The 27,709-nt window shown below is 43.2% G+C and overlaps 1 protein-coding gene across 13 annotated transcripts in view; it reads left to right on the top strand.

Moving 5' to 3' along the window:
* LOC109908771 (sickle tail protein-like) overlaps window positions 1–27,709 on the top strand; it is a 162,858-nt gene that overhangs the window by 97,437 nt on the left and 37,712 nt on the right. For 9 of the 13 annotated variants that reach the window (XM_031796256.1, XM_031796252.1, XM_031796247.1 and 6 more), the window contains exons 3-6: window positions 13,047–13,127; window positions 14,516–14,708; window positions 20,494–20,692; window positions 23,941–24,034. In XM_031796256.1, the coding sequence (XP_031652116.1) occupies window positions 13,047–13,127; window positions 14,516–14,708; window positions 20,494–20,692; window positions 23,941–24,034 (567 nt within the window). The remainder of the gene's footprint in view (window positions 1–13,046; window positions 13,128–14,515; window positions 14,709–20,493; window positions 20,693–23,940; window positions 24,035–27,709) is intronic. The other 4 variants (XM_031796251.1, XM_031796250.1, XM_031796258.1 and 1 more) reach the window with 1 other exon arrangement.

Genomic DNA, 27,709 nt, shown 5'->3' with positions numbered 1-27,709 from the left:
GCCAAGCGGCAAGCACATACTTTCTACTCTCACTTTGGGTTGAGATTTCACAGGAGGGCCTTTTTTTTCAAGGTTAAACAGCGGTCAGGAAGATACCTCTCTGTGCACAGTGGAAGTGGATAACCCCGTACCGAATGACTCGCACTCAATTTCTCTCTCGCTCTCTGATTCCCAACAAAACCTGAGGGGTTTAATTTCCTCCTCTACTCATCCGGACTTTAAAGACCTAGATCCAAGGGAGATGAGATAGCTGCCCACGGCCCCGTCCTCTCCCCTGGGTGTTGGACGAGCACGCTTAACCACTCCTCTCCCCTCCCCACACACTCCCATGCAAACACACACACACACACACACACACACACACACACACCCTTCTCCCCATGAGGGAGCTGAGCTGTGACATGGCTGGCCACGGCTGGCCTGGTCCTCAGTGTGAGGGATAACAGCCGCCATGTTAAGACAGCTGTGTGGGCAGCCAGGCCAGGCCGCTCTACGTTACGTGATACACTGGATGATTCTGACACAGTCGCAAGGTGGACACAAAATGACTTAGACGCAGATGCGGGGGGGGTTACATTACAGGTGGACACCAAATGACTTGGACGCAGATGTGTGTGGGGGGGTTACATTACAGGTGGACACCAAATGACTTGGGCACAGTTGCGTGGTGGACACATTGTGATTAGTAACCCCCTCTATTTCCTTATGGATTGTTTTTGGTGGCAAAATAAACACTGTGGACAGCCTCTTGTGTGGCATGGTCTGCGGCACTAACCACTAGACCACACAGGCCAGGGTCTGTATATTTTCTTTGGAAGCTCCATGGGTTTGCCACCTGTCACATTTGAGAATCACAATACATAGAACTCATTTGAGTGACTCATACCAGTGAGTATATCTTCTCCCTTCCCTCAGAGACTTGTGAAAGACTTTATTCAATGTTTGCAACATTTGGCCGATCCCTTGCATACCTCTCTCCCCAGGCTTCTGGCCCAGCTACACTGTTATTCCTTAACTCCAAGGTCACCTAGATAACAGTGGCACAGTGAGAAGCAGCTCTCTCTCTCCCTGGCTGGAATTTTCGATCATCCACTGAAAGCGAAATAAATGCTTCCATTTTTTTACTTTAACTCTAACACGAACAACATGCAGGAAAAAGTTGAACTGTGATTTTATTCACTCTGGTTTTCAGAGTTGGAGTGTGTACTATGTTCTTCAGATGTTTTATTGCTGTGTTACATATTTAATAATGTGAATGTACGGTCAACAGAGATGATGTAATAGTTTGGAATCTAGGTCCCTTACAGAAGTCTTACATGATTGCAAGTCTACTATGCTGTAATGGTAAGTTCGTTATGACACTGAAATGTCAACGGACTGGTTAAAACCAACCATATTGTATATATATTTTGACTTTCTCCCCAAAGCTTAGAATGAGACAATTCTTATCCCTCCAAACCCTCTAACTGAGATACTGTGGTATTTTCATAAAGAGACATGTCATGGCTCTAATTCCTGTGTGTCTCAATTCACACAATCACCTCGGTGTAGCAGGTGTCTGTCCAGACATCTGTTTTTAATCAGCCCCTCTCAGCAGTCTCAACGGCTGTCAGAACAGGAGGCAGGAGCTGAGGCTATTTAATGGTTTCTGCTCAGGTCCTCTCCAGCCACTCCTCCCCAAGTGCCGCCTTCAGATCAGAATGACTCCTCGGACTGAAACAAACGACAGCCGCAGGGCTTGAGGAGTTAACGACAGACACGTGCAGACCTGCCATCCCGGCAGGTGGAGGGTGTTAAAGTGGGGCCTAGAGGTTGGGGCTGGAGGTTTGGGGTTGATGGGATGCTGAGGGGACAAGTGACCCATAGATTGGCGCCGTGCCTGGGGTTTAATCCTGAGGGAAAGGGGGGTGACGGGGGGGGGGGGGGACAGGATGAGGGCTGTGGAATAAGCCTTTTTGACAGAACCAGACCTGATAACACCCCTAGACAGACAACAGTCTTTACACACACAAGTCTCACAATGCACACATGGAAATCAGAGTAGTTCAGCTAATCTGGCCAGCTAATCTTCTGATGTAGCAGGATTCTCTGGTATGATACACAACAGCATTGTTTGCAGAGGCGTAGTTTAATTACAACACAAGTCTGAGTCACACTGGAAGTCAACATATAATTGTTGTTATTAGACAGGTTTTTGTTCTGATTCACCTCTGTCAGAATCGCTGATAACTGACATTTTATTTCACCTTTAATTAACCAGGTAGGCTAGTTGAGAACAAGTTCTCATTTACAACTGCAACCTGGCAAAGCAGTGCGACATAAACAACAACACAGAGTTACACATGGAATAAACAAGTGTACAGTCAATAACACAATAGGAAAAAAGGAGTCTATATACAGTGTGTGCAAATGGTGTGAGGAGTTAATGCAATAAATAGGCCATAATAGCGAAGTAATTACAATTTTAGAAAATTAACACTGGAGTGATAGATGTGTAGATAATGATGTGTAAGTACAAATAATTGTGTGCAAAAGAGCAGAAAAGTAAATAAAAACAATATGGGGATGAGGTAAGTAGATTGGATGGGGTATTTACAGATGGGCTATGTACAGCTGCAGCGATCGGTTAGCTGCTCAGATAGCTGATGTTTAAAGTTAGTGAGGGAAATATAAGTCTCCAGCTTCAGCGATTTTTGTAATTCGTTCCAGTCATTGGCAGCAGAGAACTGGAAGGAAATGTGGCCAAAGGAGGTGTTGGCTTTGGGGATGACCAGTGAGAAATACCTGCTGGAACGCATGCTATGGGTGGGTGTTATCGTGACCAGTGAGCTGAGATAAGGCGGAGCTTTACCTAGCAAAGACTTATAGATGATCTGGAGCCAGTTGGTCTGGCGACGAATATGTAGCGAGGGGCAGCCGATGAGAGCATACAGGTCGCAGTGGTGGGTGGTATATGAGGCTTTGATGACAAAACAGATGGCACTGTGAAAGACTGCATCCAGTTTCCTGAGTAGAGTGTTTGAGGCTATTTTGTAAATGACATCGTCGAGGATCGGTAGGATAGTCAGCTTTACGGGGGTATGTTTGGCGGCGTGAGTGAAAGAGGCTTTGTTGTGAAATAGGAAGCCAATTCTAGATTTAGTTTTGGATTGAGAGTAGTGACGCTAGTCGGGCGGGTGCGAACGGTTGAAAAGCATGCATTGAGTTTTAATTGCGTTTAACAGCAGTTGGAGGCCACGGAACGAGTGTTGTATGGCATTGAAGCTCGTTTGGAGGTTTTTTAACACAGTGTCCAAAGAAGGGCCAGATGTATACAGAATAGTGTCGTCTGCGTGGAGGTGGATCAGGGAATCACCCGTAGCAAGAGCGACATCGTTGATATATACAGAGAAAAGAGTTGGCCCGAGAATTGAACCCTGTGGTACCCCCATAGAGACTGCCAGAGGTCTGTACAACAGGCCCTCCGATTTGACACACTGAACTCTATCTGAGAAATAGTTGGTGAACCAGGCGAGGCACCCTTTAAGTTCCTTGCTCATAACATGAGAACATATGAAAGCAGGTGGTTCAATATTCCCAGTTCATCAATATTCCCGGTTAAGAAGTTTAAGGTTATAGGTATTACAGTGGGCGGAAAAAAGTATTTGATCCCCTGCTGATTTTGTACGTTTGCCCACTGACGAAGAAATGATCAGTCTATAATTTAAATGGTAGGTTCATTTGAACAGTGAGAGACAGAATAACAACAAAAATATCCAGAAAAACACATGTCAAAAATGTTATAAATTGATTTGCATTTTAATGAGGGATACAAGTATTTCACCTGCAAAGCATGACTTAGTACTTGGTGGCAAAACCCTTGTTGGCAATCAGAGGTCAGATGTTTCTTGTAGTTGGCTACCAGGTTTGCACACATCTCAGGAGGGATTTTGTCCCACTCCTCTTTGCAGATCTTCTCCAAGTCATTAAGGTTTCGAGGCTGACGTTTGGCAACTCGAACCTTCAGTTCCCTACCTTATTGGTCAACGCTGTTATTTGTTTACGTTGTGTTTGAGTTCATATTTCGTTCCCAATCTCATATGGATGAATGAGTCATGTTTTGGATACTGGCTGAGCACCAGTATCAGTTGTCACTGGAGAAGATCTGTCTGTCGATTACAGGTTCTCTCTCCAGCAGGGTGTGTGTGTGTGTGAGTGAGATAGAAAGAGCTTGAGTCGTGAGTTTAGTGTACTGTAATATCAGCGTGTGTGTGCTGGAGTTGTGAGTGTAGTATCTGATATAACTGATATAGTCAAAGAAAAAACAATGCTGGGGTCAATGGTGCGCAAGGAGCATGCACGTAAAGGTCAAAGAAGACAGGAACAGATGGAGGAGAGTGATAGGAGGGCATGATGATGATGATGGGCAACTGTAGCGTTGAAAGGAGCGATATTTTCCCTATTTGCATGGGTCAATCAAACAAATCCAGGTCTGATAAGATTGTCTGAACCTTGTGTGTTGCTGTGCGTGTGTGTGTGCATGCTGGGATTACAGGAGGTAAAAACGCACATGAAAGAGAGATGAACATTTGCTTAAGTAATGTCAAATCTAATGAAAAGTTCCGTGTGTGACTAAGAGTGTGTTTGTGCGAATGTGTGTTTGTTCGTGCCGCTGTGTTGCCCGCCCACCCCTCCCTCTCCTTTGGGAGGTTGAGGATCATTTGGTGTGGGTAGAGTAAAGGGGTGTGAGTGGTCCCCAGTAAGCGTTTCACTAGACACTTTAATAATGGGGATCAGGGCCCTGCGACTCTTCCGCACTCTGAAGAAACTACACCTCGCCTCTGTCCCAAATGGCACCCTATTCCATTTATGGGTGGACTACTTTTGACCTTTGGGCCCTGGTCAAAAGTAGAGCGCTACATAGAGAGTAGGGTGCCATTTGCGGGCACACCCATTGTGACTTACTCTCAGACGTTAACTTAACTATGAGAGAATGTGGGAGATGTGATGCTAAGAAGACTTTACTTAAGATATTTCTTAATTATTAAGTAACAGGTGGTATCTCACATTTCTTGTTACCGTCTCCCGTTTCTTCGCTATGATGTATTATATTCAGACAGAGATGGGGAAAGAACTATCTTGTTACAATTACAAAATGTTACCAATGGATCAAAATAAAATACAAAACACTATTTTGTATTTTTTAATGTATTTATTCTTTGAAATACAAAATACATTTAACTACATGCCTTCACAACAACCACATTCTTATTAACAACAAAAAAAACGGATATGTTGTTGTTTATATACCTTAGTTGAATTCCCTGACTGTAAGTCACTCTGGATAAGAGGGTCTGCTAAACGACCAAAATGAACAATTACAAAGCACACTGGGTCCATATTATTTTAAAGAAGTATTTAAATACGTATTTCAAATCTATGGAACAGAAATTGTGTGTGTGTGTGTGTGTGTGTGAGAGAGAGAGACCTGAGAGAAGAAGCAGCTCCGTGGGTTCGTGGACAGATAAGGATTCCTTTTATTCTCTGAGAACTTCTTACCACAGGCTCTGAGCCATATTCTCATCTTCACAATCATCAGATATACACAGAGTGGCTCAAATTAGACCTGACTGTTATACAGGCCAGGACAAACTCTCTGGAAGAGAGTGTGTTCTCTCTCTCTCTCTGTGTGTGCGGGTGTGGAGCCTCTTAGAATGAAACCCAGCAGAGCTGTTATTACGGGAAAGCCGGAAGCGTCAGAAGGGATAAATCATACTCGGAGTACTAATGTTATGACATTAAAGAACAAGTCTAGACAGGACGTGATGCCAGAGCTCTGTCAGCAAATACTTTGTGTGTGGACAGGACAGTAATGGGTAAATGATCTGTTAAGACCTGGGTAGCCCAGACCTGTTAAACTCAATCCCAAAATTGCATGACAGTTACAGGCACCAGTACAAACAGAACCAGTAAAGCAAGCGTGCAAGGTATTCCATGACCAACAACCTCGTGTTATTTCCCCCCAAAAAATCTTTTTTTTTCTTTCGCTTTTCCAACGTTTATCTTCTGATGTAATCACCTCTAACTTAAATGCTGTGCAACATAACTCTTGAATTTCACGTGATCACAGGCGTTTCACATGTGATCTCGTGCAAAAGCAACCTGTGATACTATGAAAGTACACGTGAAAACATGTCTTCGGTGTGAAATAAATGTGACATGGCGACGCAAAATTTCAACACGCGATGGCATGAAACTACACGTGACAACATTTGATACATTTTTCACGTGTAAAATTGCACCTGAATGTTTTTCATACGTGAAAATGCAATTGCACATGTGAGAATGAGATTTTCACATGTGAACGTTTTTCACGTGAAAATGCTGCTCACATGTGAACTCTAAATGTAACATGTGAACAACTGACCTCGCTTGTCTCTTATGTTTTCAAATGTGAAACTGCACATTTCCTGGGTTTTTAAAAAACATTTTTACAGGAAGTAATGAAATGGTATGGGGGTTTTAAGTTAAGTGGTATGCTGTTCAGCTAAAATATTGTAAACATCTTTAATCAATCTGATTACATTTGACATGATCACTTAGTGCTGACTTTTCAATATGACCCCACCTGGTATTTGATCTCTCACAACCTTGGGCCACAAAGTCTGTAGAATACTAAAGTCCCCTACAGATTCATTACCTATAATACATCTCTGCACTTAGCAGTGCAGATGGCACTATTTTGCTATTTAAGTTAGCAAATAATCTGACTATTCTCTCCTCATTAATTTAATTTTCAGCAATTTGAGGGTTTTCTGTATAGTTTAATGTTGGTGGGGCATAATGTTACTGCTGAATCACCATGATGAATACAATATATTTTTTTCTTGAGTGTATTTTTTAAGATTTACTTTGAACTCCAAAGTGTAGTCAGGTGAAGTCAGTAATTGCCACAGACATGGTGGCGTAGCAGGAAGTTTGGAATGCTGTGAACCAAGAGGGTGTGAGTTCAAATCCCAGGTGAGGACATGTTGAATAATAATTATCTCATGAAAAATATCTACATGTTAAACTTCATGTGAAATATGATCAATCACATGTGAAGTGTTTGAAAACCATATGGTTTCGCATGTGATTTTCTTTTTTTCCTTATTAAGGGAATACAACTTTACTTGCTATTTAGAGACATGCTAGCAATTTCGTTGTACAGATATGGTGAAGATGGACCGTCTGAGTGGTCGTTAGGGTCTATGTCCCATTTTGCGAGGGGAGAGACCAAGGGTGGATTGGGACCAGAAATCGGCCAAGGCATTTCTAATACACCAGGCCATTTTTTTCCTAGAGGCCCCCATTTATTATCCAAATAATGATTATTCTGTGCAACAAAACAAATATATTTAGACTGTCGCTCTTGGCTAAAGATGGACTGGTCCACCTGGCATTTTCCCAAACTGCCCTATGGCTAGTCTGTTTCTCAGAGACACTGATTTAAGTTTTACCAGTATTACCAGTGAGGTTTAGCCTAGCAGGCTGAGGTCTTATCTGTTCTGGGGACCGGTGTCATCTTTCTGTCTTCTTCTAGCCCTCATGAGATGGGAGGCTGTAAACACCAAAGGGGATTGGGGACATTTCAGTGCTATTCATTTGATCTAAAACACACTGTCAAACTTGTAAATCGATTTACTGCTCCCAGATAAATCTTGTCTCGGTGCACAAAGATATACTTTTTTTCAATGCATGACTTGGAGCTAATTTTTTTAAATGTGTTGATTTTGAATAGTGTGTTTTGTGTGTGCGCGTCCACATGCGTATGTGGTTGCCCTGGTTCTACACACACACACACACACACACACACATCCCTTGACTGCTCTCCCCTGACACTGTGGTGGTGATAGAACTTTGATGTGAGTTTTATCCTGGGCAGGCTGGACTGGGAGTCACCACCATCCTTCTATCCAGTCTGGGGGAGAACAGAACAGAACAGTGGGGCTGGAATAACAGCAGGATGTGTGTGTTCAGCAGACCAGGGGAGTTTCCACTAGACTAGGATATGGGAATCTCTGCAGGAGGGAGATAATCGCTGTGCTGGTAATTCACTGTAAATATCTTCTATTCTATTAAATGTCTTCATACCTGGAGGGAAATATTTAATCTATTTAATTCTGCTTATGATCAGGAATATGACTGGGCATGTATGTCTCTTATGTACAGGTTGAAATTGAGAGCATATTGATTCAGTATTTGTAGTAAGTTGGTCGGATGGACAAGCAACTGAGCGGCACTGTATTGATTGCCACAGCGCATTGTAATAATATGTGAACTTTCAGAACGTCAACGTTCTGTAAATCTCCAACCTTCCATTTGCATCGCTCGTAGGAGTACGTTTGGCTCGTGAAAGTACGGGAGTCAGAGTTTGCTGTCGGCGAGCCCTCTATGTTTGTGTGCTCAGGCTAATATGTTTTGTATAGGCTCTCTCAGTGCAGGCACACGGAGGTCTGTATGTGAGTCTGAGGTCTGCCTGAGTGAATGTAATCGAATGGCTGGGCCAAATCAGCGGTGCACATTTCAAAGTTGCTGAAACCGATTGAACGTAGGTTCTGGGAAGGTCAATGGACCTGTCATCATGTGGTCTCATATGGTTTGTTTTTATGCGTCCCAAATGGCACCCTATTCCCTTTTGCCCAAAAGTAGTGCGCTACATCTTTTTTTTTGTGCACTACAAGAAGGATGCCCTTTTGGGATGCAGTCCATCTCTGGCTAGAGGGATTTCACAGCTAAACCCTCGTTTGAACGTTGCCACTATCTCTTTTTCCCAGACTCTGGATCTTATAAGACTGTACAACAGTAGGCTAAATAAGGTAGCTACTCCTACCTCTGAATGTGTCAGCGTGTGCTTTATCTGCTTTGACTGCAACTCTTGCTACAATTATTCATTTTTGTTCATGTTTTTTTCCATTAACCTATTTTTTAAATATATATTTTACAACTTTGCTGCTGCATACACATACATTGATACATGATACTTTTATATCCAGCAATCACGTAACAATAATTCATTTATTGATGACAGGGCGTAGGAATTCGATATGCCGTAATGTGTCTATTACAGTGTAAGTCTGATATGTCTGTTTTGACTACAGTTATTAACTGGCAAAAAATATCTATTTATCGCCGACAGAGGGCCAACCGCCTCGAGTCCACAGATTATAGCCCTTCTCCATGGAACGCCGTGATTGGCTTTGATTGTTGATGCTGTAAAGTCGACCCCTTTTAACGAACCAATTAGCCTGGTCTGTCCAGCCCCAGGCAGGCAGTCTGTCTGAAGGTCATGTGATGATTTTGTAGGGAGAGGGGGATTAGAGGTGGAGTGTGGTATGAGAGGGGTTAGGGAGGGGGGGACAGCCATAATGAATGGGAATGGATGACAAGGGGATACTAGTGTATAATGTCATTAACACTAGTGCACTACTTTTCACCAGAGCCCTGTAGGCACTACCCAGGGAATAGGGTGCCATTTGGGACACAGCCTGGCTGATGCAAAAGACCGTGAAGAGTTGGAGACCCACAGACAGACACGAGGATACCGAATACGCTGAGCAGAAAATGGAGCCATCTCTGAGATGATCTGGGAATTCAAACCACGGCCTTTAGAGTAGTAAACCAATGCCATGTCTGTTTGGTGGTGAACCGTAAAGTAACAGATCTTGCATTCTTCCTCGTCAGGTGTTCAGCAAAAACTCCGGACCCCAATTTTGGACCATAAAGTGGCGTACAATATCCAGCTGAGCGTCTATCCTTTTGTTGCTGGGCCACGCAGGCATACGGATAACCCTGTCCAATCTGAGGAGCCGCTCTGTTAACACACAGATATACAGTTAGGGTTAGAGAGGGTGGTTCGACGGTGTGTCTTGCTGTCTTCCCACGGTGTACAGGGCAGCATGTAGAAGTACAGTACGCAGACAAAGTGTACACGGTTAAGGGACTCCAGATGTGATACTCATACAGATCAGGCCAGTTAATTACACGGGGCTGAGGGATGGTCCTCTCTCTCTCTCGCTCTCTCTCTCCTCCTCTCCTCAGGGAGCCAACACAATTAGCATCTTAAGTGAAAAGGCTTGCTGACATCACCAGTATGGGGGCTCAACCATGATGAGCTTCTGTTTCCTGGCAGAAGTCCACACTCTGCCAAGTTTGGCGAGAGAAAGACCTAGATGCCGACTAGATGGAGTAAATAGTCTCATTCGACTCTTAAAATGAGGAATTGAGAACAATTCCTTGACATTAGATCAATTCAAGTTTGTCTATTTCTATTTCTGTGCTGCACAACCTGAAGCATGAAGCGCTCTTAAGCAAAGACTCAGAAACCATTACTTGTGAAGTTGCTTCTGTTTTGCAGAAATCAGCCCAGCCCCCTGGCAGCCATGGCTATATTTTCCATAAAGTGTTCTATGTCTGCCACTATCTTTTGATAGAAGCAGTGATTTATTTTTAAATATCCTAATTCAAATTTAATCACCACGTCTCAGCACTGTACAATACCTCTGATCATCTTTCTGAAACCACGCCGCCACAACCATAATGATGTTTAGACAATGGGGCGGCAGGCATCCTAGTGTTTAGAGCGTTGGGCCAGCAACTGGAAGGTTGCTAGATCGAATCCCCGAGCTGACAAGGTAAAAATCCATTGTTCTGCCCCTGAGCAAGGCAGTTAACCCACTGTGCGCTGAAGACGTGGATGTTGATTATGGCAGCCCCCTGCCTCTCTGATTCAGATTGGTTGGGTTCAATGCCGAAGACACATTTCAGGTGAATACATTCAGTTGGACAACAATGGTATGGAATTTTTCTTATTTCTTGACTTTTCATCCATCCGTTTTTGTGGTTTGTGAATCCAGGAAATGTACCTACATTGTATGCAAAAGTAACCTGATTTGACACTCGTGAAAATCTTTCAAGGCTCGAAAGACAGTAGAGACACACACACGCGTAACCAGTGTGAAATGGCTAGCTAGTTAGCGGTGCGCGCAAGTAGCGCTTCAATCACTCGCTCTGAAATCTTGAAGTTGTTTCCCTTTTCAAGGGCTGCAGCTTTTGTGGAGCGATCCTTCGTGGGAGGCAGTTGTTGATGTGTTCAGAGGGTCCCTGGTTCAAGCCCAGGTCGGAGCGAGGAGGTCGGAGCGAGGAGGTCGGAGCGAGGAGGGGGACGGAAGCAACACTGTTATGCACACAAAGTAAAATGCTACTCTATAAACTCATATAGCAGCCAAACCGTTTATACATTTGACGGAGAATAATAAAGGAATTTTAAGGTATTCAATGAGTATAACAAAACAGACATCAAACACCCAATGGGGCGGCAGGTAGCCTAGTGGTTAGAGCGTTGGGCCAGTAACCGAAAGGTTGCAGGTTTTGAATCCCAGAGCTCACAAGGTAAAAATCTGTCAAGGCAGTTAACCCACTGTTCCCCTGGTGCCGTGGATGTCGATAATGGCAGCCCCCTGCACCTCTCTGATTCAGAGGGGTTGTGTTAAATGCAGAAGACACATTTCAGTTGAATGCAATTAGTTGTACAGTTGACTGGGTACCCCCCTTTCTGCAATGGACACCACCTCTGGAAAGAATACCATTTTGGAAATGTAAACGTGAACAATGGCGAAACTGCAACTAAAAGGCACGCTGGATCTTTTATTAAAGACTTTGAAAACAGAACATGCTCTCTCGGAATAGTAAATAGTATAACGTGTAGGAGCAATATCCAATTACCTTGGTAAAGTAGTAACATTCCGACTGAATGCGTTTTGATTCATTTGTTCCCGACGGCCATAATCATTGTCATCTTGTGTATCACTTTTACTGTACCTGTATCAAACGTGTTCACTTCTCCGTGCCACACACTCTGCCTACTCAGTGCTGAAATAGTAGGTGCTCTACGGTGACCATGCACTGTCATCGCTAACTAAACCACACACGGTGACGTGTGGAATTTAGGTCTAACTCCCCAGCCCTGACCGGATCAACGTGTGGTCGATGTGTCTTAACAGCAGGTTGGTGGTTGTAATCGGAGGTTAATCCGTGATTTTTACACGTCTAGGCCACGACAGGAAGTGGTTTCTGCAGGGATAGGAAGTGGCTTTTCTGTGATAGAGGGGTGACAAATGGAGTGCCTGCCAGGGAGGGAGGGAGGTTGGTTATGTGTGTGTGCGTGTGCACGTGTGTGAAAGAGAGAGAAGGGGGATAACTTGCTAAGCTCATCCGATAGACGACACCTCATTTTGGTGTTGATGTGTAAACTTTATTACCACCATCCGCAGGGAGCCTCTCTCTCCATCTTGCTCAGTATGCGTTCTACCACATGTGACCGTATGTTTTTAACACTGCCAGGTTTTCAGAGCAGCCTGGTACTGTATCTACCTCAACATAATTGGTTACACTCATAAATAATTACTTTTCACTCATAAATAATTCCAAATCAAGTTCAAATTACAGAGCGTGCTCCTTGGTTTCGGATGACACATCAACTGAACTTGGCCCTCCATGTGACTGTCTCGTCATGGGCCATGCATACAAGGACCTTACCTTTCTACTCACGACACAATTGAGTTGTAGTGCTCGGGTCATCAGGTCTGCGTCCCATCAGGCCTATTCCCTAAATAGTGCACTACTTTTGACCAGGGCCGTATGGGAATAGGCTGCCATTTGGGATGCCGCCCCAGATATACCCAGAGGATGCTGCTACAATGTCAGGTGACCGGTCACTCCTGTGGTGATGACACTGAAGGTGACATGTCTCATCCACTCAATGATGTCATCTGAATAATAAAGGTGGTGTGGAGGGTGATGATTATTAAAAACAATCATACAGATATTAATAGCAAATGATTAGTAGACTATAGTTTGTTGGCTCTATTGGAAAGCAGATACAGTACAGTATAATCTAAAAAAAACCACAGTTCTGTTCAAATTGCTGCCTTGTTTCTTGACATGTTTTTGATGACCATCTCACCTCTCACCTCTCCCTTTCCCCACGTCCTCTCTCTCTCTCTCTCTCTCTCTATTCATTCCATCAGTCCTTACAGGGCATGTTGTCTTCTCTCCACTCTGAGCTTGACATTCAGAGGTACTTGCTGAAAATCCAATTTCCCCACACAGTTAGTCTGATTTTTATCTTATCTGCATCATGCCTGGGCGTGTGACTGTCTGCATCCCAGCTAACCTGTCTGTCAGGGTTGGGATCAATTTTAATTGAAGGTAGTCAATTCAGGAAGAAAACTGAAATTCCAATTCAATGATTGGAAAGAAAAAAAAATGTCAATGACTTCTCAATAAACTGAAAAGGAGAAGCTATTTATGTCAAAATTGTCATTGTGTGTGCACCTGGGTGTGTCCTCAGAACTATTAGCTTGATAAAGGGCTCTCGGTGTGCTGACCTGTCAATGCTAGTCAAACTGTCACCCTGGCACAGATAACCTTACAATGCTACCAGGCTTCTCAATGAGCTCCACAGCCTTTAACACTGTGGACTGTCTGCCTGTCTGCCTGGTGAACTGATTAGTGGCTTTAATCAGCCTCGCTACACCTTTTCCCTTGGTTGTTGTGCAAAGCTTGAAAAATAACTCTGACCAGAAGAAGAAAAAAAAGTGTTGTGCTGGAGTTATTTGTATTTTTTTCTACGATGTCGATTTTGGGGCTGTAACTACCTGCACCACAAGTGAGAAAAGCGTGTGTGTGTGTTCACACAACTTGAGAAGTGAAGGGTTAAGCTTGTCAAAAGAGAAACACATTATTATTACGTGATAAGGCCAAGGGACCATTTCGTTTTTTTTTTTTGCAACTGCGACATGGAAAATCATAGTGTGTGTGCTATATAGTGGGGTGTGTCATGCTATATAGTGGGGTGTGTCATGTTATATAGTGGGGTGTGTCATGTTTGCCTCACCTCACCTTATCTGTATAGTCCTGCCAAAATCACTGCCTGCTCCACATTAGTCAATGGGCTGAGGGGGATACCCCAGCACAACCAAATTACTGCCCTCTCTTCCATTTTTAGCAACTGCGCCATGGAAAATTATGGTGTGTGTGTGTGTGTGTGCTTGTGTGACATAACCTATAACAGGCAGTGTCTGTCTGCAATCTGCACTGATGCAAACAATTGACACCCAAATAGACTTGAATGCATGACTAGAATGTCACAATGGCACTGGGCTTTTCACTGTGTTCACGTTGTAGTTAAAAAGCTTGTCTTTTGTCTTAAACCCTTAAATGAATTAACACTAGTGTTTGGTTCAGATGGCTTTGTTGGTTAAAGAATGGTGCTTGCAACACAGAGTTATGGTGGGTTTGATTCCTGCATGTGACACTGGCACATAGCTTATGGAAATTGTGTTTCAGTTTGTGTAAGGTTCCTATGTAGGGCTGCAAAATTCCAGTAACCTTCCCAGAATACATTTTGAGGGGGACCTTTTGGGAAAGTTACTGGAATTTTTTAAAACCCTTTTCCTGTGTATCGTGACCCTCTTTCTCCTCTTCTCCCTTATAGAGCAGAAGCCCTAAACACGGCCTTAGCAGCTCCAGTGTAGGGGACCAGGCTGAGCACCTCTCCCTGGCCTCTCTGGAGTCTCTGGACACCATGTCAGAGGCTGATGCCCCCACCACCTTCACCAGAGGCAGCCGCTCCCGCGCCAGCCTGCCCGTAGTGCGCTCCACCAACCAGACCAGGGACCGCTCACTAGGTAGGGGACCACAACATGGCCACACTGTGTTTTGATGCTATTAACCACAACTACACCAAGGACTGCTTCACACACACAGATAGACACAGCTTGCATAACCCAGCCTGGCTCTCTTTTAAAAAAAACACTTACCAGGGTTTCCGAACATTTCACCAGCAGCATTTTAATTTACCAGACATTTGAGAAATGTGATGGACCCACATGTATAGGGTGCTTAACCTGATTAGGGCGTCCACCCACGGTGCTCAGAATGACAGATGTCACATTTAGATTACGGTTATGCATCTTAACGGAACATGCAACCCGAGGATGCAACGGCGTGCGTCCTTCTTACCGAATTCCGATGTGCACTTTGAAGAAAAAAAAAATTAAACAACTTTTTCTCAGCAGACAAGACAAGCAACGAACAGCAAGATCACTAGCCTATGTCAATGTACTATCCCCCATAGTCCGAAAGTTTCCCTATTCTGTTGGTCAGCTTGTCATTCAGTGCGAGAAAGAAATAGCCTATTCCAAACAGACTCTGGAACAGTTGTGGGAAGACAGATCCCAAATTCATAGAACCAGTACATAACAAAACGCATTAAAAAGCAAATGAGGCTGACACAACAGATCAGGGCCCGGTGTCCTGATAGCGATGGAACTAAGGCTTACAGGTGTTTTTAACGGCCGAAGACGTAACACATGTTTCCCAAAACACCGCTCAGATAAGCGCGTCGTTGGAGCATGTGCCAATACTGATGGGATCAAATATTTCCTTAAAATGGGGAAATAATTAACAATACTGACGTCGGGATCGCTCCTCGAGAAGATTCACCACTGAAAATATTGAGGCGGCTTATTCTTCTAATGCAGTGGTTCCCAAACGTTTTATAGTCCTGTGCCCCTTCAAACATTCAACCTCCAGCTGCGTACCCCCTCTAGCACCAGGGGTCAGCGCACTCTCATGTTGATATATTTATTAAACATAAGAATGAGTGAGTTTTTGTCACAAACCGGCTCGTGGGGAAGTGACAAAGAGCTCTTATAGGACCAGGTCACAAATAATAATCAATCATTTTGCTCTTTGTAGCCATCTTACATATAAAACCCTTATTTGTTCATCAAAAATTGTGAATAACTCACCACAAGTTAATGAGAAGGGTGTGCTTGAAAGGATGCACATACAGTGCCTTGCGAAAGTATTCGGCCCCCTTTAACTTTGCGAGCACCACCCGAACAGGAAGGGGAGCCACCTTCGGTAGGAGTCGTGACAATTTGACATTGTGTTGTTATTTTGCTGAACACTAGATGGTTTAATAACATTTTTGGCAGTGAAACGAGCCTACTCAGGCGAGGGGGGGAAAAAAATTGTCCCCAAATGTGTAGCCCCTGTTTGAAAATGTGAACAAAAATTATTAGTCTTTTTTTTCATGTGAATTGTATTTTTCTTTGGCATACCCCCGACGGCATTGCGCGTACCCCTGGGGTTGGGAATACTTGTTCTAATGCTTACCCAATAAAAATGCACAAAATCACAGATTTGGCACATCATTGAGCACAAGTAATTTTTTATTTAACTAGGCAAGTCAGTTATGAACATTCTTATTTACAATGACGGTCAAACCCGGACGATGCTGGGAAAATTCATGGGACTCCCAATCACGGCTGGTAGTGATACAGCCTGGATAGACTAGACATCATGAAATATATAGAGACAAATTACAGACAGCAGCCTAATACAACAAAATACAACTCGATTGAACATGAAATATATTGAAATATGATTGAAATATACCTATACGTCACTTTTTTTGTATCAATTACAAAGACATTGGCAACATTGTATTTGTATTCAACTTTGTTCGGAAGTTATTGGTGGTCACAGAGAGATGGATAAACCGTGTGATTCTATGTTCTGAGCTGTTCTACAAGTGGTCTGAGGCAGGCGTTAGATTACGCAAATTTTCAAGTGCAACGCTAATAACGATGGTTTTAGGAAACCGCTCTGTGATTGAATGATGCGCCCTATGAAGGTTAGAACAATGAATAAAGTGTGACGCGCTGAAGCCTGTCTACCTTTTTGAATTGTTGAGCAATCATTGGGCGTATAAAAGCACGAGTGGTGAAACCGAGTGGCGTAGACCATCACAGCCATGATACAAATGTCAAAACACACGGACTCGAGTATATTATTGCTTTTATACAACGGGTTACCAGCGTTGAAAAGACAGATTCTTTCCTAAACCGTAATTTTTTTTCAACAAAACGTGATGCTCAAGGAGTATTTCTATCTGTTTTTTTAAAGCCCTTTCGTGGCGAAAAATAAGCCCCCCCTAAACCCACCTGTGGTTGCACCCCTGTCCAGTCATGTGAAATCCATAGATTAGGGCCTAATGTATTTATTTCAATTGACTGATTTCCTTATTTCCTTTTATATGGATCTGTAAGTCAGTTTGAAATTGTTGCGTGTTGCGTTTTTCTATTTTTCAGTATACACTCCCGTTCAAAAGTTTGGGGTCACTTAGAAATTCCCTTGTTTTTGAATGAGCAGCACATTTTTTTGTAGTCTATTAAAATAACATCAAATTGATCAGAAATACAGTGTGGACATTGTTAATGTTGTAAATGACTATTGTAGCTGGAAACGGCAGATGTAAAAAATAAATAAAAAATAAATAAAAATTGAATATCTAATAATAAAACTGACCTTCTTTAGACTTGTTCAGTATCTGGAGCATCAGCATTTCTGGGTTCGATTACAGGCTCAAAATGTCCTGTAAAAATGAAATGTAAAAAAAAAAAAAAAAAGTTTCTTTTTACCCCCCCTGTAGATGTCATAGCTATGCGTCTCTGGGATATTGTCAGGCGTTACATGCATTTTAGAACATCACGTTACGTGACGTTAAATATATTGAAATGTATTTATTTTTTCGTATGGCTATTGACAGGATTAGAAAGGATGTTCGCTCTCAAGGCAGAGGGCACTTAATTTGCATCAGTATGACAAACGCCTTCAGTTGGGTGGAAATAGTTGCATTCATAGGCTGTAGCATAGCTGTAGTAATGCCACAGGTGGTTCTTCTAAGAGCCAGTCATTTAACTTTGCTGACCTAAACCGAGAGAGTGCTACAGCACGACTCTCATAATCGCAACATGTAGTGAGCCTCCGAGACCCCTCAGGATTTTGCTTCTTAAAACGTTCTTTGAAAATGTAAGCAAAGGACACGTCTTAGTATTGAAGTGACTTTGGGTTGAGTATTTTGTCATTTCGTACATTTTGAGTGCCTCTGTGTTGTTTACATTCGGGTACCACACCACTTTGACCAACGTGACAATTAACAGAAGTCATTTTGCAAGTCATTCTGTACCAAAAGAGGCCTCTTGCTTAGGTTGAAATGCAGACATTTGCGGACACCGCACGAGAAAGCGTTATGCTAGCAGCAAGGGTCATGGGGTGATGAGGTGCTGGAGGAAAGAGGGCACATTACCCAGCATTCCTCTGGTGGCCGTCCCATACGGAGTAGAGTGAAACTTGTCCCTAGACACTGATCTTAGGGAAGTTCGGCATTTTCCCCACTAATGGTTAAGGCTAGAATTGGGCGAGGGTAAGCTGATCCTAGATCTGAACCTAGGGGAAACTTCACCCCGTAGCCTCCCACACACACACACACACACACCCGCAGTCGTGTCCCCAGAGACATCTGGTCTTCCTTAAGAGCCCTGTGCCAGTAGAGGTAGTGCCTTCAGTCAGAGGACTCCTTAACACAACATTGGAGCTATAGTCGCTGACATCTACAGTAGGAATTACTCTCTTCAAGTGAGTTTCTGTATTCTCTCGGATGTTACAGGTAGCTTTATGTGTAGAAGTGCAACATTATGCTCATACTACAGTATAGTAGTAGTAGTTTTGGAAGAACTTTTAGATATTTATTTATTGCTGTACTGCATTTTGTATTGTAGAAGCGAGGGAGCATGGGAATTTAAAGAACTCTTTATTCTGCATATGAAAGTGAAAGTCATTTAAGGTGATTTGGTTCCATTTGGAGAAGCGTTAGTGTAGAGTTGCATCTGACTGTTGTAAAGCCTTGCAAGCTCTCGAAAACTAAGGCTGCATCCCAAATGGCACCTCATTCCTTATGTAGTGAGCTACTTTTCACCGGAGTCCATAGGGCTCTGCTCAAGGGTAGTGCACTATATTGGGAATACAGGTGTACGGTCTTAATTTGATCACCCTGTTGCAAGAGAACTTTCCTGCAATACAGAAAATGTCAAATTTGGTGTGTATTTGAGGTTTAAAAAGGCTTCTGAAGTTTGTAATTTTCACTTTGAAATTCCAGACTTGATTTTCGCGGAATATGTATCAACCCCTACAGAAATGTAAATGAATTCTAATCCACATAATTATGTACATTTCCTGTTGCTGCAGGATTATTTTCCTGCTGTAGCAAACTAGCTCAATTGTAGTTCCTAGTGTGCCATTTGTCAAACAAACAAAGTCTATTCTTAAAATTATATTCTATTCTTAAAATTCTACAAAAATCTCTGAAACTGGAAAAACGTATCTCCTTCACTAGCTTTAAGCACCAGCTGTCAGAGCAGTTCACAGATTACTGCACCTGTACATAGCCCATCTATAATTTAGCCCAAACAACTATCTGTCCCCCTACTGTATTTATTTATTTATTTATTTATTTTGAACCCCATTATTTCTCTCTCTACTTTGCACAGTCTTCCACTGCAAATCTACCATTCCAGTGCTTTACTTGCTATATTGTATTTACTTCGCCACCATGGCCTTTTTTTTGCCTTTACCTCCCTTATCTCACCTTATTTGCTCACATTGTATATAGACTTATTTTTCTACTGTATTATTGACTGTATGTTTGTTTTACTCCATGTCTAACTCTGTGTCGTTGTATGTGTCGAACTGCTTTGCTTTATCTTGGCCAGGTCGCAGTTGTAAATGAGAACTTGTTCTCAACTTGCCTACCTGGTTAAATGAAGGTGAAATAAAATAAATACAAATTATTCTCTGTCCATTAGCTGTGCAGCCACGCCATTTGGTTCTGATTTTAAGAGTGAAACCAGACAAGCAGCAACCACATACAGTCTTGCAATCCGACTCCCATCTTAGAATTGAGCTGTCTAAAGTCTCCGGAGCTAATAAAGTTCAGTTTTTAGGGAATGTTACAAATGCTGCAGGTGAAATAGAATATGAAGCCCAGGGTGTGTCCCAAATGGCACCCTATTCCCTGTCGGCCCTGGTCAAAAGTAGTGCACATCAAGGGATTAGTGTTCCATTTGCGACGCATGATCAGTCATCAAATAACACACGTGGTATTAGGATCATCTGCAAGGTCTTTCATCGTAATGAAAAGCTAGTGGCTAACTGCTAACATAACAGTACACCAGGGAAAGAGAGTTAGTTCACCAACTGACTATGTTGTTACAAGGAAGCCCTACTATTAGCTATAGAGCCGGAGATGTATGTACCATAGAGGGGCTCAGCACTTTATTTCCTGGAGCCTATAGGATCTTTATTATACAACCGCAAACGTCTGGTCTTTAACTCAATGGAAATACACTGAAGATATAGTGTTTGTGCTGTATGTCTGACTGCGTACAACTCATGTGGCCCCACAGTACACAAAGCATGCGTCCAAATGGCACCCTATTCACTATATAGTGCGCAACTTTGAATAGTGGCCCATAAGACTGATGTCGTGTTCCTGTACATGGTTAACAGCCACCAGATCATCATTAAGTCTTTGGTAACCCTCTCTCCTTCTGCTCTACTTCCCAGGTGTGCTGTACCTGCAGTACGGAGAGGAGACCAAGCAGATCCGGATGCCCAATGAGATCACCAGCGGCGACACCATCAGGGCTCTGTTTGTGAGTGCCTTCCCCCAGCAGCTCACCATGAAGATGCTGGAGTCTCCCAGTGTGGCCGTCTATGTCAAAGATGACATGAGGAACATGTACTACGAGCTTACTGACGTCAGGTAAATGTGTGTGTGTGTGTTATGTCTCTACTTTCCCACACTGGGTTAGCTAGAGCAGGTCATTTGGGGTTTTCTTCCCTATGTCTCAGTCTCACCCCTGTAAGGTCCTCAGGGTTACCCAGCAGCCTTCCTCTCTCCCCTCCTTAGGCTCTTCCTGTCTAATGAGCTCAACTTACGCAACACAGGAAGTGACCCGCTCTACTTCCCAGTCAACGAAATAGCTGTGTGGATGAAAGGCCTCGGGATGTGGAGCCCTACTGTAGTGGACGCTTTAGTTCCACCTACACCTAAACAAACCCAAACAACACGGTCCCAAGTGACACCCTAATCCTTATCTAGTGCACTACTTTGGGTTTGCCTATGGGCCCGGGTCAAACGTAGTGCACTACATAGACATTAGGGTGCCATTTTGGGTCGTGAGCATAGTTTTAAAGCCTCTACTTTCTCAAATGTTGTCCCATGATGGACAGTGGAACGTTCTTTTGGAAAGTTATTTTGTGTCCTTCCTGCTCAGTTAGCAGGACAAAAGGATTGGACAGGAACCCATAATCAGTCTAGTTTCTTCCAGAGCCACAAATTTAAAGTGAGTGAGAGAGCTGTATCAAAGGTGGCCACAGTCTGGCTGTCTTCTATGTGCAGAAACATGTGCTTGTGCAAAGAGACACTTAATATGCGTCCCAAGTGGCACCATATTCCCTATTTGGTGCACTACTTTTGACCAGGGCACAAAGGAACTCTGGTAAAAGTAATACACTATGTAGGGAATAGGATGCCATTTGGGACACATATTAAGTGTCTCTTTGCAGAGGCACATGTAGCATTAGCGTTAGCCTGCCTTTCTTTTAACACAGAGAGAAAAACAGTGAGATTCTATAAGACAACACTGACCAGGGTTTCATGCCCTCAGTCATCCCCACACACAGTCACGTCACCAATCACCCACTTCCTGGTATTATGGGTGTGTTTATGGGAGACAACATTTCATAAAGTCCAACCATATAGACAGGGCATTTGGAAAGTATTCAGACCCCTTGACATTTTTCCAAATTTTTTTACGTTACAGCATTATTCTAAAATGGATTCAATTACTTTTTCATCTACACACAATCCCCCATAACACCGAAGCGAAAACAGGTTTTTAGAAACTTTTGTGAATGTATAAGAAAAACAGAAGTATAAGTATAATTTCTAAAAGTAGTCAGACCCTTCGTTACGACACTCGAAATTGAGCTTGGTTTCATCCTGTTTCCATTGAGCATCCTTGAGAAGTTTCTACAACCTGACTGGAGTCCATCTGTGGTAAATTCAATTGATTGGACATGATTTGGAAAGATTCACATTTTTCTATATAAGGTCCCACAGTTGACAGTACATGTCAGAGCAAAAACCAAGCCATGAGGTCGAAGGAATTTTCAGAGACAGGATTGGGGAAGGGTACCAAAAAATGTCTGCAGCATTGAAGGTCCCCAAGAACACAGAGGCCTCTTGAAATGGAAGAAGTTTGGAACCACCAAGACTCTTCCTAGAGCTGGCCGCCAAACCAAACTGAGCATTCGGGGGAGAAGGGCCTTGGTCAGGGAGGTGACCAAGAAACCGAAGGTCACTCTGACAGAGCTCCAGAGTTCCTCTGTGGAGACGGGACTTCCAGAAGGACTTCAATCTATGCAGCACTCCACCAATCAGGCCTTTTATGATAGAGTGGCCAGACAGAAGCCACTCCTCAGTAAAAGGCACATGTCAGCCCGCTTGGAGTTTGGCAAAAGGCACCTAAAGGACTCTGACCATGAGAAACAAGATTCTCTGATGAAACCAAGATTGAAAACTTTGGCCTGAATGTCATGCGTGGTCACGTCTGTAGGAAACCTGGCACCATCTCTAAGATGAAGCATGGTGGTGGCAGCATCATGCTGCGGGGATGTTTTTCAGTGGCAGGGACTGGGAGATTAGTCAGGATCGATGGAAAGATGAACGGAGCAAAGTACAGAGACATGCTTGATGAAAACTTGCTCCAGAGCGCTCAGGACCTCAGACTGGGGCAAAGGTTAAACTTCTAACAGGACAAAAACCCTAAGCGCACAGCCGAGACAACGCAAGTGTGGCTTTGGGACAAGTCTCTGCATGTCCTTGAGTGGCCCAGCCAGAGCCCGAACTTGAACCCAATCGAACATCTCTGGAGAGACCTGAAAATAGCTGTGCAGCGATGCTCCCCATCGAACCTGATGAGAGGATCTGCAGAGAAGAATGAGAGTACCTCCCCAAATATAGGTGTGCCAAGCTTGTAGCATCATACCCAAGAAGACTCAAGACTGTCATCACTGCCAGTGCCAAATGTGCTTCAACAAAGTACTGAGTAAAGGGTGCGCTTTTTCATCATGTGGTATTGAGTGTAGATTGATGAGGGGGGAAAAAACTATTGAATCCATTTTAGAATAAGGCTGTAAAGTAACGTGGAAAAAGGCAGGGGGTCTGAATACTTTCCGAATGCACTGTATATGGATTGCCCAGGATTTTTTATATTTTTTATTATTTTACCTTTATTTAACTAGGCAAATCAGTTAAGAACAAATTCTTATTTTCAATGACGGCCTATGAACAGTGGGTTGACAGCCTTGTTCAGGGGCAGAACGACAGATTTGCACCTTGTCAGCACGGGGATTTGAACTTGCAACCTTCCGGTTACTAGTCCAACACTCTAACCACTAGGCTACCCTGCCGCCCCGGCATACAGAAGCTGTTTAGTGACTATATTGTATATTTGAATTTCTGTAGGGTACAAGTTTTCGGCCCACTGGGCTCAAATGGAAAAACAAGTGTTCTCTATCTGTAATGTTCTTGCGGTGGTGGGATGTTTACTTTATGACTAGCCGTCATCTTTTTTTATCAGGGCTGTAAAAGTTGTCACATGTTTGTTCCTCACAGACTGGTACGGTAGAGCGCAGGAGTACTAGCTGACTCAGAACACATCTAGGCAGAGAGAGCTTTACATAGGAGCTTTATTTATTTGAGGAAAACTATTTACCGTAACACTACTAGACAAGTTTTGGACTAATTGGACACTTTTGACACAGCACCGTGATGTCTCAGCCAGTGTACAGTCAGTACACCAGACCACGGACTGTGTATGACATAGCCTTGTCAGAGTACACACCAATGTCTCGGTATAGGAGTCTCGCAGCTAGAGACAGACCGCTGTCCGATAGTGATATAATCTGGGCACCTCGTCAAACTTCGGCTGTTTCTCTCTCCAGGAATATCACGGATCACTCCTGCCTGAAGGTGTACCACAAGGACCCCGCACAAGCCTTCAGTCACGGCCCAAGACCCACCAACGGCGATGCCAGGGTGAGTACTTTACTTTCGGTTTTGTACACCAGCTTCAAACGGCTGAAAATACAATGTTTTTGTTTGTGGAAAATACATTTCACAGCGCTGTAGATGATACAATTATTCTCTACACTATACTTGCTTGTTTTGTCACATAAACTGAAATTAGGCCAACTATTAGAATTTTTGCAACCAGGAAATGGCGGAGCGATTTCTGCATAGTGCATCTTTTAATTCCTGCCTGAGCAAAGGAATATAGAGGGTCTAATTCTAAGTCCATCCCTACTGTGGTGCTTTTGTAAAAAATAAAAGTACAGGTGTATTATTATGTGCAACATGCCAGCCATTCCCACGGAAACAGCTCCAGTACGGAATAGGCCATTCTAGTCAGTCTAACGTATAAATAACACCGTCAATGGGGGCCCCACCTCTTCCTCCCCTCTCCCCCTATCCTCCTCTACCCTCTTGTCTCCTACTTATCATCCCTTCCTCTCAGCATCTAGGTAGAGGAATGACCCCCCCCCCCCCCAACCTCCCTGTCTTCCTTAATCTGTTTATGGGGGTCTTCTGTTCATGGGGGTCTTCTGTTCTCCGTACCTAATTTTGGGAGGGGGATCGAGGGGATCGAGGGAGCCTTGTGTGTGCTTTAGCGCAGTTCTCCTGAAATAATTGAACTACGTTCATGGGGCTTTTCCTTGTCCATTCTTCTCCAAATCTCCTGCTATTCTCCCACAAGGCTGTTGCCTGCTCTCCTCGTGTTGGTTTCCTGCTGATGTAACGGCAGGAAACCAACACGCAAAGACCTCATTCCTCGTGTGTTCTAACCCCAAATATTTTCTGATCAACTGACCCCGATCCTACCTAGTCCTCTTGGATGCTTTATCTATCTAGCCAAGAGGAGTCTCCATCTGTACTTTTGCCCAGAGCCCTATTGGGTCCTGGTTAAAAGGTGGGCACCATATAGGGAATAGAGTGCCATTTGGGATGCAAAACAGGAGTATTATTGCAGTTAATTACAATCACAACGACCCTTTCAATGAGCCCAGCATCATGTATTGTGTCTTTGTAGCGAGACAGCAGCTTTGCTTTATAGGAAGTGGAGTGTGCTGTCAGATTCTGTAGTGTTTTGCTTTAGTAGTAGAGTAAAGTACCATTGAGTCTTAAGTCTAGGGAGTACTTTTGATTTATTCTCTCTATTGTTTATGAAACTGTGCTTCAGTCTGCCTCTATTTCCTACTGTATAAGCATACACTGTGTAGTATAGTATTTTACTGAAATGAATCGAACGCGTAGGATACCAAGGAGAAACCACCATTTCTAAAGCAGCTACTGCATGCACGGCAGAACATTTAAGAAAGAACCATGGATTGCTCTACTGTTGATTTGTTTAACAGGAAGTAGACATATGTTATGAGCAGTGTTATAAAAAGTGAACACACTCACCCACCCACACACAAACACACACACACTGCATGAATACGCAACCCAGTTCTCATGAGCCGTCTTATCAGTTCTGTCATTGTTTAACCCTCAGGAGCAATTCACACACTCATTCTGTCTCTCTAGACTACTGGACTACTCCAGGAGATCTATGGGCATTGTCTTACACACACACACACACACACACACACACACACACACACACACACACACACACACACACACACACACACTCACGCACAGGTTGCGCACAAACACATGCGCACACTCACGCACAGGTTACGCACACAAACCCTTCCAGGTTTGAGTTAATTTGTTCTGGCCTAGGCACGGGTGTGCGATTGAGTTGAAGTCGCCTGTCTCTTTAAAAGGCGGTGACCGCTTTGATGATGTTTGACTCCCACATTGTCCCTTTAACAGACCATATGAGTTAGGCTATGGACTTTGATCTCATCCAGTGATGGGCAAAAATGACCAAATACAATGATAAAATACACATGCAAAATGTCATAAAGATCAACGTATCAAAATAAACCACAAAATACCGTTACTTCCAAGAGTTAGATCATTTTGAATTACCCGAACAGCAACAACATTCTCAGTAATGGTTACAAAAAAAATACTTCTGATACAGGGGAAGAGCAGGGCCACAAAATGTCTACAACCTACAGTATTTTGAAAATACAAAATACATTGGCGTGTAGTTCAGCCCCAGTGTAATTGAAAGAAAAAAATACTCAGTCATTCAAATACCTATTTCACGTACAGTACATGTAACAGAAATATGACACTTGCAATAAGTTGTTCTGGGATTCAAACAACAAAGCGGTTAGATTCTTCAACAATCAATGGCTTTATTTAATAAAAATGGTCATCCAAATATTTATAAAGTATATATTCATATTCCTTTAACTTAGATTTGTGTGTATTAGGTAGATGTTGTGGAATTGTTCGATTACATGTTAGATATTGCTGCACTCTGGGAACTAGAAGCACAAGCATTTCGCTACACTTGCAATAGCATCTGCTAATAATGTGTATGTGACCAATAAAATTTGATTTTGATTTAAAAGTCCCAAAATGGATGTACCAATCCCAGATCACTCCTTTTAAATACCTGCTCATGAAGTGATACAGCTATAATGTGTATACAGGGCATTTGGAAAGTAATAAGACCCCTTGACTTTTTCCACATTTTGTTACGTTACAGCCCTATTCTAAAATGTATTCAATAAATGTCTTTCCTCATCAATCTACGCGGACATAGTAACAAAGCAAAAACAGTTTTTTTTTTCATTTTTCTTTTTCAAATGTATTAAAAATAAAAACATACCTTATTTACATAAGTATTCAGACCCTTTGCTATAAGCCTCAAAATTGAGCTCAGGTGCATCCTGTTCACATTGATCATCCTTGATGTTTCTACAACTTGATTGGAGTCCATCTGTGGTAAATTCAATTGATTGGGCATGATTTGTCAAATCGGAGTGTCTGCTGTCCGGACCTCTGGCAGTCTCTATGGGGGTGCCATATGGTTCAATTCTTGGACCGACTCTCTTCTCTGTATACATCAATGAGGTCGCTCTTGCTGCTGGTGAGTCTCTGATCCACCTCTACGCAGACGACACCATTCTGTATACTTCCGGCCCTTCTTTGGACACTGTGTTAACAACCCTCCAGTCAAGCTTCAATGCCATACAACTCTCCTTCCGTGGCCTCCAATTGCTCTTAAATACAAGTAAAACCAAATGCATGCTCTTCAACCGATCGCTACCTGCACCTACCCGCCTGTCCAACATCACTACTCTAGACGGCTCTGACTTAGAATACGTGGACAACTACAAACACTTAGGTGTCTGGTTAGACTGTAAACTCTCCTTCCAGACCCATATCAAACATCTCCAATCCAAAGTTAAATCTAGAATTGGCTTCCTATTTCGCAAAAAAAGCATCCTTCACTCATGCTGCCAAACATACCCTTGTAAAACTGACCATCCTACCAATCCTCGACTTTGGCGATGTCATTTACAAAATAGACTCCAATACCCTACTCAACAAATTGGATGCAGTCTATCACAGTGCAATCCGTTTTGTCACCAAAGCCCCATATACTACCCACCATTGCGACCTGTACGCTCTCGTTGGCTGGCCCTCGCTTCATACTCGTCGCCAAACCCACTGGCTCCATGTCATCTACAAGACCCTGCTAGGTAAAGTCCCCCCTTATCTCAGCTCGCTGGTCACCATAGCATC

The sequence above is a fragment of the Oncorhynchus kisutch genome, linkage group LG18 (assembly GCF_002021735.2).
Source record: "Oncorhynchus kisutch isolate 150728-3 linkage group LG18, Okis_V2, whole genome shotgun sequence".
NCBI lineage: Eukaryota > Metazoa > Chordata > Actinopteri > Salmoniformes > Salmonidae > Oncorhynchus > Oncorhynchus kisutch.
Note: the sequence above shows the minus strand (reverse complement) of the source record. Positions and strands in the feature narration are given on the sequence as shown.